We start from the raw sequence: 13,064 nt of genomic DNA, 5'->3' as shown, positions 1-13,064 counted from the left end.
CACATGAAACTAGAAGTATATAGGAAATGTGAATGATGATTAATTAATTACCTTGGAATTCAAATTAATTACTGGGATAAGTGAGAGGGTAGAAGTATTCCAGACCTTGATCAATATGGAAGAATCACAGAAATATTCTAGATGGGATTGGGATTCCATCAACCTTCCATGTTCCATGAACTTGGTTGGATGATTATTAAAGTTGTGATGATAGTCAATGGCGCGTTGTGGACGGTGGTGATTAGATGAGGAATGAGAGAGCCCATCGTTGTCAAGAGGAAATTTTGAAAACCCGTAATCGAGCATAGTTGACATAAGAGGAAATGAAGGGAAGGCTCGATCTACGCGTGCTCGAATTGGAAGCAATCAAGCCCTCAATTTCGTCAACTTGAAATTGCCACCATATGACAAAATAATACTATCTTGTACATGCTTTGTATATATAATGCATTTGATTTATCTATACTATTTTTTTATGAATAATACTAGTGCATTTGTCTATTCTTCATTTTGTACATGGCTTTGTGAATTCATGTCCAGGGATCAATTTGAAAATATCCATTTGATTTTTCCATGTACCATCCAAATGCAACATGTGTTTCAATGTCATTATACGCTCTATACAATTTTATTTTATTTTATTTTTTTGAGTTATACTAGTTTTGATTTCGCGGGCATAACTAGTTCAAGAAAAATGGGTAATGCATCTACAAAGAGTATCAATTTGAGAAATGGTCAGAGACCGCCAAAAGAAGGCGATATCAAGCAAATGGAGATTGAAAGTGATTTAAAAATGTTCCTACTAATGAAAATATAGGGTCCTAAATAAATAATTCTAATGACATGCAAAATATTTATGAAATTAATAACTCTTTCAACAAGATGATAAGTAAACATTCTGATAGACAAGCACATATTTATCTTTGATTCTATAACAAATTTTGGCTATAATTGTAAGAATTGTGTTAAATGGGAATACAGAGTAAAATAAGTCAATCGTTTAAAATAGTAAATGAAGATATGAAATGGATGTTTTATCTCGACATATTTAATTTTATTTGAATTATTAAACTTGTGTCTTTCCCAAAACCAAAATAGGAGCAAGACTTCAGCAAATGTTCCTAAACCAAGGTCGGCAACTCCAGATGCCTAAAGTCTAAAAATTTCTTCCTCTTAGAACATGACATTGTCATAGATTCTATTAAAGCACATGTGTTCAGACTTTAGCGTGTCAAAGAGGCCACACAACAAAACAAAGAAGATAGAGACATTTTCATTAAGGACAATTTCAACAGCTTAAATTCCCTACTCCATTCAATTTTACTATTGTGGCTACTAACAACCCCCACCAGGAGTCGGTTGTCGTAGTTTATCATTTGACAAGATCATGTGTATAGAGAAGTTAACATTACCACTAAGTAACAAATTTAGGCTATAGCAGTCAGGATAATGTCAAATAGAAATGGAGTTCTCAAGTTCGGCAAAATGGTAGCTGATGAGGATATCAGAAAGTTCTTCCTCCTACAGTTTCTAATGTTCACATCGTAACCTATAAAAGAAAGTTCACATTCTAGCATCTCAAAAAGGGCAAAGCATTTCCATATTGACTTCTAGCAACCACCATGCGGTTGTCAAAAGTCCTAACCACATCAACCAACTAAATCTTCCCCTCAGACACCTAATTTGTTATATAAGTAGACTAATTCAGCATTCTGTTGGATAGAAGAGAAACTCTCCCTCTTACACTTTGATCATAACATAATCATGTGCAATGTCATTACTCAATTTCTTTCACTCCTACTATCTGGGTTTTTGTCCCAAGGAACAATTAAACTCAGCTCATGTGATGCCAATCAGAACATGGATTGCCTAGAAGTTGAGAAGGAAGCACTTCTCAAGTTCAAACAATGCCTCACAGGTCCTTCAAGTCGGCTGTCATCTTGGGTCAGAGAAGATTATTGTAAATGGAGAGGAGTTAGCTACTATAACAGGACTGGATGTGTCATCAAGCTCAAACTTGGAAACCCATTCCCAAACAATTTGTAGGGCGATGGAACAGCTAGCGAGTTGGGCGGTGAGATCAATCCTTCTTTGCTCAACTTGAAATATCTGAATTATTAGACCTCAACAAGAATAATTTTGAAGGAATGGAAATTCCAAAATTCATTGGATCACTTGGGAAGTTGAGATATCTCAATCTCTTTGGAGCATCCTTTGGTGGTATCATTGTTAGATTAATTTTTGTAATTAATCTATAATTTGGGCCACACATGTAAATAATTAAAATGTGTGTGCTATCATTTAATTAAGCCTAAATATAGTGATCTAATTAATAATTGATTAATTGGCTTAAGGGTATAATTGTCATGAGATTATTGTGTAGATACCATTAGACAATTATTATTTCTATGAGGGGCAGAAATATAATTGTGATAAAATTAAAACTGCCCTAGCAGTTTATAAATAGGGTTATGGTCCCCATTCTATGACTACGCATTCCAATTTCTGAAAATCCTCTCAGAGAGAAATTGACACAGAATCTAGTGGCTAGAATTGGAAGACCATCTCAAAGGGTTTTCTTCCTATAAGGTTTCTCCTTCAATGGATTCAGGTATGCTTCCGCTATTATTTTTCTACTCATTGTTTTTAATCAGGAGATTCCAGTATATATGAAATTAGGGTATTCACCTTGTTAAATATTCCAGTATATATGAAGTTAGGGTATTCACCTTGTTAAATATTCCAGTATATATGAAATTAGGGTATTCATCTTGGTTGATTGATTCCAACAAGTGGTATCAGAGCCTACTCCTTGATTAATTCTTTGAGTTATTATTTTAATATATGTCAATGGATTAAGATTTATGAAATATTGAGTTGATAAATTTTTTTTATTACAATTATTATTATTATTATTATTATTATTATTATTATTATTATTATTATTATTTAATAGCATTTTATGATATTAATATTTAAGTTATTGATCTAGCATTTTAAATAGGCTAATTAAAGCGGAAAATCACCAAAGTGACATCTTTCGTGTAGATTAGTCTGTTCGGGGTGTTAGATATTTGTGTGTATGTGATTCATGCGGGTATTGACTGGCCCAAAGGAAAGTTAATATTTGGTCAAATTGCATACATACCTGTGGTGATAAATATGTGATGATTATAAAGGTAACTTAATGTGAATAATAAATCAATCCAAAGATAGATTTATTATTTGACATAACTTATCATCAATGTTTGATCACTACAACAAGAGTACCACTCACAGTTAATATTACTGTCCAAAGACTTGATATTAATGTTGTGCTAGGTATCTTGAAATGTCATAATTTGCTTTTAAATTTAAAGATTATGTGTTTAATTGCTTATTTTATGTGAGCATGATGGTTTATTTGATTCATTTTATTTTGTTCTCGATTCAGCTTTTATATCAACTACTTCTATATCTGCCAACATCAATAATGTCCCTATGTTAAATGAGACTAATTTTAAGGACTGGAAAGAGAATATGATGATTCTCTTAGGTTGCATGGATATAGACTTAGCCTTGAGAATGCCCAAACCCGATGAACTCAATGAGCAAAGTACTCAAGAGGATGAGGTTTATTGGGGTAAGTGGGAACGTTCAAATAGGCTAAGTCTTATGATCATGAAGCGCGGCATTCCAGAAGCTTTCAGGGGTGCGGTAACTGATGAGGTTACTAATGCCAGTGACTTCCTTGCGGAAATTCAGAAACGTTTTGCCAAAAACAATAAGGTTGAAACGAGCACGCTTTTAGCAAGCTTGATTTCAATGAAGTATAAAGGCAAGGGTAATGTTCGGGAGTACATCATGGAGATGTCTCATCTTGCTTCAAAACTTAAGGCTTTGAAACTCGAGTTATCTGATGATTTACTCGTGCATTTGGTTCTCATCTCTCTTCCTGCACAATTTAATCAATTCAAGGTCAGTTATAACTGTCAAAAGGATAAATGGACTCTTAATGAGCTCATTTCATTCTGTGTGCAAGAGGAAGAGAGATTGAAGCAAGACAAGACCGAAAGTGCTCATCTGGCTAGTACTTCCAAGGATAAGGGCAAACGAAAGAATAAGGATAATAAGGTTGCTGTTTCTAATGGTCCAGAACAAAAGAAACAGAAAGTTGAGGTAACATGTTTCTTCTGTAATAAGCCTGGACATACTAAGAAGGAATGTACCAAGTATGCTGCTTGGCGTGTTAAGAAAGGTATGTTTCTTACTTTGGTCTGTTCTGAAGTTAATTTAGCTTCAGTATCTAGAAACACATGGTGGTTAGATTCTGGTGCTACTACTCACATTTGTGTTTCTATGCAGGGTTGCCTGAGTTACCGAAAACCAAGTGATGCTGAAAGATGCATCTATGTCGGAGACGGTCAGTCGGTAGAAGTAGAGGCAATAGGGCACTTTAGATTATTATTTAAATCTTGTTATATTTTGGATTTAATAGATACTTTTGTTGTACCGTCTTTCAGACGGAATTTAATTTCAGTTTCTGTTTTGGACAAATCAGGTTATTGTTGTTCATTTGGAAACAATAGATTTGCATTATCTATTAATTCAAATGCTGTAGGAACCGGTTTACTTAATGTTTATGATAATCTATATTTGTTGGAAACTGTTCCGTCCTATAATGAAACCTTGCATGTGGAATCACGAGGTACAAAACGTAAATTGAATAAAGATAATTCGGCCTCATTGTGGCACAAACGCCTAGGTCATATCTCTAAATCTAGAGTTGAGCGACTTGTGTCCGATGGGATTTTGGATTCACTTGACTTTTCAGATTTTGATATTTGTGTTGAGTGTATTAAAGGAAAACATACCAAAACAAAGAAATTAGGTGCCAATAGAGCTACAGATGTCTTAGAATTAATTCATACAGATATCTGTGGACCATACCCTACGGCATCTTGGAATGGTCAATAGTACTTTATAACATTCATAGATGACTATTCAAGATATGGCTACCTATTTCTTATACATGAGAAATCACAATCATTGGACGTGTTCAAAACATTTAAAGCAGAAGTTGAGTTACAACTCAACAAAAGAATAAAGAGCGTCAGATCTGACCGTGGTGGTGAATACTATGGTAGATATGACGGATCAGGTGAACAACGTACAGGACCATTTGCTAAATACCTAGAGGAATGTGGGATCGTCCCTCAATACACCATGCCAGGATCACCTAGCATGAATGGTGTAGCAGAAAGACGAAATCGAACTCTTAAGGACATGGTAAGGAGTATGATTAGTCATTCTACTTTACCCGAAAAACTCTAGGGTGAAGCACTCAAAACGGCAGCTTATATCCTAAATCGGGTGCCAACTAAAGCGGCTGCTAAAACGCCTTATGAGCTTTGGACTGGTCGAAAGCCCAGTTTAAAGCATTTTCATATTTGGGGATGTCCAGCTGAAGCGAGACTTATAAGCCTCATGAAAAGAAATTGGACTCTAAAACAGTTAGCATCTACTTTATTGGCTATGCAGAGCAATCAAGGGGTTTTAAATTTTATGATCCTGCTATTAGGTCAATTTTTGAGACGGGAACTGCAACATTTTTTGAGGATGTTGAGTTTGGGGGGAGAAATCAGGCTAGGAATATTGTCTTTAAGGAGGAAGAGGGATCTACTATTGCTTTTGATAATGTACAGGTTTCACTACCTATCATTGATCAAGAAGTAAATTTGGATCCTCAACCAACAGACAATATTGTTCAACCCTTAATTGCAAATGGGGACATTGCTCCTGAAGAACAAACTCAACAACCTCAAGAAAATATGCCATTAAGGAGATCCACTAGAGAGAGGAGAAATGCAATTTCGGACGATTATATCGTATATCTCCAGGAACGTGAGGTAGAAAGTGGAATGATGGAAGATGATCCAATCAACTTCCAGCAAGCCATGAAAAGTTCCAACTCTCAGAAATGGATTGAAGCCATGAATGAAGAGTACAAATCTATGCAAGACAATAAAGTTTGGGAACTCGTCCCATTACCAGTTGGTACGAAGCCCATTGGTTGTAAATGGATATTTAAAACCAAGCGTGATTCAAATGGTAATGTAGAAAGATATAAAGCACGTCTTGTAGCTAAAGGCTTTACTCAAAAAGAAGGAATTGACTTCAAAGAGACCTTCTCTCCAGTTTCTACGAAGGACTCTTTCAGGATAATCATGGCACTAGTTGCACATTATGATCTTGAGTTACATCAAATGGATGTTAAAACAGCGTTTCTCAATGGTGACATTGATGAAACAATTTATATGGAACAACCAGAAAATTTTGTATCCGAAGACTCAAAGAATATGGTTCGTAAATTAACTAAATCCATTTATGGGCTCAAGCAAGCTTCTCGTCAGTGGTACTTCAAGTTTCATCAAATTATTGTCTCATATGGTTTTGAGGCAAATCTTATGGATGAATGTGTGTATCACAAATTCAGTGGGAGTAAGTATATTTTCCTGGTTTTATATGTCGATGACATATTGCTAGCCACAAATGATATTAGCATATTGCACGACACCAAGAGATTTTTATCAAAACATTTTGAGATGAAAGATCTTGGTGATGCCTCCTTTGTCTTAGGAATCCAGATACACCGAGATCGTTCTAGGGGTATTTTAGGATTGTCACAAAGGACCTATATTGATAAAGTCCTCCAAAGGTATGGCATGCAAAATAGCAAACCAGGTGATACCCCTGTCGCTAAAGGAGACAAATTCAGTCTTAATCAATGCCCTAAAAATAGTTTAGAAAGTCAAGAAATGCAGAAGATTCCTTACGCTTCGGCTGTGGGGAGTCTAATGTATGCTCAGGTATGTACACGTCCGGATATTGCGTACATTATTGGCATGTTAGGCAGATATCTAAGTAACCCTGGAATGGATCATTGGAGAGCAGCCAAGAGGGTTATGAGATATTTACAGAGAACAAAAGAGTACATGCTTACATATAGGAGATTGGATCAGTTAGAGATCATTGGGTATTCCGACTCCGACTTTGCTGGATGCCAAGACAGCAGAAGATCCACATCAGGCTATATTTATCTGTTGGCTGGTGGAGCAATTTCATGGAGGTCTGCCAAGCAGACACTCATAACTTCATCCACCATGGAAGCAGAGTTTGTAGCATGTTATGAGGCATCCAATCAAGGAATATGGCTACGGAATTTTGTCACTGGGCTGCGTGTTCTGGATGGTATTGAAAGACCACTGAAGATATTTTGTGACAATAAATCAGCAGTTTTATATTCCAATAACAACAGGAGTTCTACAAAATCAAAATACATTGATATCAAGTTCCTAGTTGTAAAAGAAAAAGAACAGAGTGGACCGATATCCATAGAGCATATTGGAACAAACTCCATGATAGCGGATCTGCTTACAAAGGGATTACCACCCAAGGTCTTTCATGAGCACACTGCTCATATGGGTGTTGTCTCATTTGAGGATATCCAAATTTAGTGGGAGTTTATATTATTCATTGTATATTGCTCTATGTTATGTTTAGACTTTATCTATACATTTGGATTGTGTTCTGCAGAAATAAAGTATTCATTTCATTGGACTCTGTTAAATTATGCTAAAGATTTGATCTCAATAAAGTTAAGTAGGACCAGTTGGAAATAGGCATGAATAGATCACATTGCATGTAATTTCCATGCTATGCACTCATGATTGATCGATGTCATTTAGCTGTGCAGATATATGTGACCATTGATTGGTCTAGTAACGATTGATGTAACAAAGGCCACCTTGATCCTATGTCAGTATAGTTAATGGACGAGATTGTTCGGATATACCCTAAGGACATGATAGCAAATTTTGAGCTCATAAGGTTAAGCACATTTATTTGATTACATATGCATGTGGCCCAATGGGAGATTGTTAGATTAATTTTTGTAATTAATCTATAATTTGGGCCACACATGTAAATAATTAAAATGTGTGTGCTATCATTTAATTAAGCCTAAATATAGTGATCTAATTAATAATTGATTAATTTGCTTAAGGGTATAATTGTCATGAGATTATTGTGTAGATACCATTAGACAATTATTATTTCTATGAGGGGCAGAAATATAATTGTGATAAAATTAAAACTGCCCTAGCGGTTTATAAATAGGGTTATGGTCCCCATTCTATGACTACGCATTCCAATTTATGAAAATCCTCTCAGAGAGAAATTGACACAGAATCTAGTGGCTAGAATTGGAAGACCATCTCAAAGGGTTTTCTTCCTATAAGGTTTCTCCTTCAATGGATTCAGGTATGCTTCCGCTATTATTTTTCTACTCATTGTTTTTAATCAGGAGATTCCAGTATATATGAAATTAGGGTATTCACCTTATTAAATATTCCAGTATATATGAAGTTAGGGTATTCACCTTGTTAAATATTCCAGTATATATGAAGTTAGGGTATTCACCTTGCTAAATATTCCAGTATATATGAAATTAAGGTATTCATCTTGGTTGATTGATTCCAACAATCATACCTCCAACTATTGCAAACCTCTCAAACTTGCGCTACCTTGATCTCAACACATACTCTATCGAACCAAACAAGAATGGCCTGGAATGACTGTCAGGCCTTTCTTCTTTGAAGTACCTTAACTTGGGAGGTATTGATCTCAGAAAGGCTGCAGCCTACTGGCTCCAGACCGTTAATACTTTACCGTCTCTTTTGGAGTTGCACATGCCCAACCGTCAACTTTCCAACCTTTCTCTTTCTCTTCCATTTCTCAATTTTACCTCTCTTTCCGTTCTTCATCTCTCAAACAATGGGTTTGACTCCACTATTCCTCACTGGTTATCTAATCTCAGTAGCCTTGTGTACCTCGATCTCAACTCCAACAACCTCTAAGGTGGACTCCTAGATGCATTCCAAAACTTCACTTCTCTCCAGCTACTTGATTTGTCCAAGAATTTCAACATTGAAGGCAAGTTACTGAGAACATTGGGAAATTTGTGCTATTTGCGGACATTGATTCTTTCTGCTAACAAACTTTCTGGTGAGATAACTGAGTTCCTCGATGGCTTATCTGCATGCTCTTACAACACTGTAGAGAATCTGGATTTGGGATTCAATAAACTGACTGGAAACCTGCCAAATTCATTGGGGCATCTTAAGAATTTAAGATATCTTCAATTATGGTCTAATTCATTTCGCGGTTCAATTCCAGAATCAATTGGGAGCTTATCCTCTTTACAGGAATTGTACCTCTCGCAGAATCAAATGAGTGGGATCATCCCAGACAGCCTTGGAGAACTCTCATCACTGGTCGTGCTAGAGCTCAATGAGAATTCATGGGAAGGTGGCATAACAGAAGCTCATTTTTCCAATCTCTCAAGCTTAAAGCAACTGTCGATTACTAAAAGTTCTCCAAATGTTTCTTTGGTTTTCAACATCTCCTCTGACTGGGCTCCTCCTTTCAAACTCACATACATCAACCTTAGATCTTGAAAATTGGGTCCCAAATTTCCTACCTGGCTCAAAACTCAAAATGAGTTGACCACCATAGTGCTTAATAATGCGAGAATTTTAGGCACTATACCGGATTGGTTATTGAAGTTAGATTTGCAGCTCCATGAACTTGACATTGCTTATAATCAATTAAGTGGCAGAGTTCCAAACTCATTAGTGTTCAACTACCTAGCCAATGTTGATTTGAGTTCAAACCTCTTTGATGGTCCTCTCCCACTCTGGTCGTCTAATGTAAGTACACTATATCTGAGGGATAATTTGTTTTCTGGACCGATTCCTCAGAACATTGGTGAAGCAATGCCTATTCAGACAAATTTAGATATCTCTTGGAACTCTTTGAATGGTAGCACTCCCTTGTCCATGGGTAATCTACAGGCTTTGATGACCTTGGTCGTCTCCAATAATCATTTATCTGGAGAAATTCCTCAGTTCTGGAACAAGATGTCTTCCCTGTATATTGTAGATATGTCAAACAATCGCCTTTCAAGTACAATACCAAGATCATTGGGTTCCCTCACGACACTCAGATTCTTGGTGCTATCCAACAACAATCTCTTTGGTGAACTTCCTTCCTATCTGCAAAACTGCAGTGCCTTGGAAAGCCTTGATCTTGGTGATAACAAATTTTCTAGAAACATTCCATCCTGGATAGGAGAAAACATGTCCTCCCTGCTGATCTTAGCATTGCAGTCAAACTTCTTCAGTGGTAATATTCCTTTAGAAATTTGTGCCCTTTCCGCGCTTCACATACTGGACCTCTCACACAACCATGTGTTAGGATTCATTCCTCCCTGTTTTGGGAACTTGAGTGGCTTCAAATCTGAACTTTCCGACTGAGAAATCTGATCCCCAAACCTTTTTTCGTCCACCAATCTTCTCACTCTCTATACGTATTCCAAGTCCCTCTCTTCTATGCCTCCTTTCAGACGATCCTCTCATGCCTCCTCTCTTCTTTTCCCTTTCCACTTATATTTGTCTCAGCCTCTCAAACCAAATATGCTAAAGAAAATCCACTTTCTTTTCTTCTATTTCCTTTCCTTTTTCGAAAATCAGAATACTCCTTTAGGATCTCTTATTTCCATATGTATGCAACCACATTAATTCCTTTTTCCCTCACAAAATATTTTTCTTACGTTTTTTGAGTGCACATACCTTAGTGAGATTTGAATAGTAACCCCCATTCTCTTGCCAAACAAAAAAAAACGAAAATAGAGAGAATAAAAAAATAAAAAAAAGTTAGCAATCTTACAACTTATCAAGGATTAAAATAAAATAAAAATAAATAAAGTAAAACATAATAAAATGAAATGAAATAAAACAGTCCATCCCATGCGGGCCATGCAAGTCATACAAGTCGCGCTAAAAAAAGTCTTAATGGGCTAAGTGCGTCTAAAAGGGCTTAGGTGAACCTAAATGAGCCTAAGGTTGGGACAAGGGTGCCTAAATGGACCTAGGGTGCCTAAATGGGCCAAGTAGACTACCCTAAAAGCTATCCTAAAAATGAATGAAAAACCTAAGTCTAGAATAGGGCTGCCAAGGGTCACAATAAGGGGTCAGATAATCCCTCAACCAAAGTCTTCGAGGTGACTCAGAAAAGGGTAAGTTATACGAGTAATAATGGGCCACTAAGGAGTTACTGTGGAGCACTGAAAACAAATTTAAAGACATGTGCTAAAGGGACGAAATTGAGGGTCGACAAATATGCCCCTCTTCGGTATAGATCACGAGTGTAGAGAATGTGAGTAGAAACGCGAGTAATGAGCGAAATGAAGTGAACTATATGAAGAATTAAAGAAGGACCAAAGATTTTGTCCTAGCACATGAAGAGGTAAGGTCAAAAGATGGGGTCTCAACGATATGGATGGGACAACTCTATGCGGGGAGAATGACAATAAAGAGAGAACGGTATGTGACGAGTAGCACAAAAATGGAAAGAGGTGAAAAGGATGACTCGAAGTCATGGATGAGATGAATGAATCTAGGTCATGGACAAGATGAACGACTCTGGGTCTAAAATAGGATAAACGACTCTAGGTCGTGAGCTCAGGGCTCTAAATGGAAAAGAAATGACTCTGGGTCAAGATGGAAAACAACTCTAGGTCGGGAGCTCTGGGCTCTAAATGGGAAAGAATGACTCGGGGTCATAAATGGAAAACGACTCTGGGTCGAGAGCTTTGGGCTCTAAACGAAAAAGAGATGACTCGGGGTCATAAATGGAAAACGACTCTGGGTCGAGAGCTCTGGGCTCCAAATGGGAAAGAATGACTCTGGGTCAAAATGGGAAAAATGACTCTGGGTCGATCAGGATACTTTTCGACTCAAGGTGCCGGGTCGAGGCCACTCACAAGTGGCTGGAATGATGAAAACGAAACATCTCAGGGATGTGAATGATGCAAATGACTTCGGGTCGTGAGCTCAGGGCTCGGGGTGCTATGAATGACTCTGGGTCAAGATGCAATGAGTAATTCGGGGTACGATGAATAGCTCAAGACTACGGATGGTATGAATGACTCTAGGTCATGATGCAACGAGTAATTCAGGGTTACGATGAACAGCTCAGGGCTATGGATGGAATGAATGACTCTGGGTCATGATACAATGAGTAACTCGGGGTTACGATGAATAGCTCAGGGCTATGAGCTCTGGGCTCTATGACTGATCGGCTAGAAGGAGAATGCGATACGCAAACTCCAGGTCAAACCACTCATGGGCGACCAAATGATGAAAGCTCAACTAAGAGCTGGAAAGACTCCGGGTCTATAGGAAATGATAGCTCAGGGCTACCAGGCTCAGGGCCTAAGAGAAAAAGGATAGCTCAGGGCTATAAGACTCAGGGTCTAGAAGGAACGGATAGCTCAGGGCTACGAGGCTCAGGGCCTAAAAAAAAAAGGATAGCTCAGGGCTACTAGGCTCAGGGCCCAAGGGAAGAAAAATGCTCAGGGCTATAAGACTCGGGGTCTAGAAGGAATGAATAACTCAGGGCTATGAGGCTCAGGGCCTAGAAGGAAATAATAGAGAAGACCAACTCGAAAGTGGACATGAAATAAATTGGCTTAAAGCCATATACTCAAAATGTCAAGGGTCGGACTACTGAAACCAAGAATGGAAATATGCCCCAGTATCCAGGGTGCTCACACTGCTGAAACAACCAGTAAATCAATCATCTGCTGAAATCAATGGGTCAGGAAGCGAATACGTCACAACAAACCTCTAAAAAGTCAAAACTGAAAGAACTCTCTATGTCTGAAAAGCTGCTCTGTCTACGAATCTCAATAGGTAAATCTCAAAGCGTGTATATCGTGGCTCATCTAAAAGCAAATCTCAAAGTACACAAAATGGTGCTCATCTGGATAACCCAATATGCAAGGTAACAATGGCGGAAACAAGTCTGTCTCATGAACATCTGGCTAAAAGATCCACCCACGCTCCTCGAGTGAAACGTGATGCGATCCATCTCTATCTCAAAAAATCCATGTAGGGAAGCTCTGATACAGTCGATCGTCGGAAGCTCTGGGCTAGTACTCAATCTAAAACCAAGCTGGCCAC

The 13,064-nt window shown here is 37.7% G+C and overlaps 2 protein-coding genes across 2 annotated transcripts; both read left to right on the top strand.

Annotated features, from left to right (window-relative positions):
• Window positions 1-3,660: 3,660 nt before the first annotated feature.
• On the top strand, window positions 3,661-4,036 carry LOC132255083 (uncharacterized). Its single transcript, XM_059742732.1, has 2 exons — window positions 3,661-3,957; window positions 4,022-4,036. The coding sequence occupies exons 1-2, from the start codon at window positions 3,661-3,663 to the stop codon at window positions 4,034-4,036; spliced, it is 312 nt and encodes a 103-aa protein (XP_059598715.1).
• A 2,761-nt stretch (window positions 4,037-6,797) lies between these two features.
• On the top strand, window positions 6,798-9,334 carry LOC132255082 (secreted RxLR effector protein 161-like). The gene is made up of 2 exons (XM_059742731.1): window positions 6,798-7,230; window positions 9,246-9,334. The coding sequence occupies exons 1-2, from the start codon at window positions 6,798-6,800 to the stop codon at window positions 9,332-9,334; spliced, it is 522 nt and encodes a 173-aa protein (XP_059598714.1).
• Window positions 9,335-13,064: the final 3,730 nt, after the last annotated feature.

Source organism: Vitis vinifera, chromosome 14, assembly GCF_030704535.1.
Source record: "Vitis vinifera cultivar Pinot Noir 40024 chromosome 14, ASM3070453v1".
NCBI classification, from domain to species: Eukaryota; Viridiplantae; Streptophyta; class Magnoliopsida; order Vitales; family Vitaceae; genus Vitis; species Vitis vinifera.
Note: the sequence above shows the minus strand (reverse complement) of the source record. Positions and strands in the feature narration are given on the sequence as shown.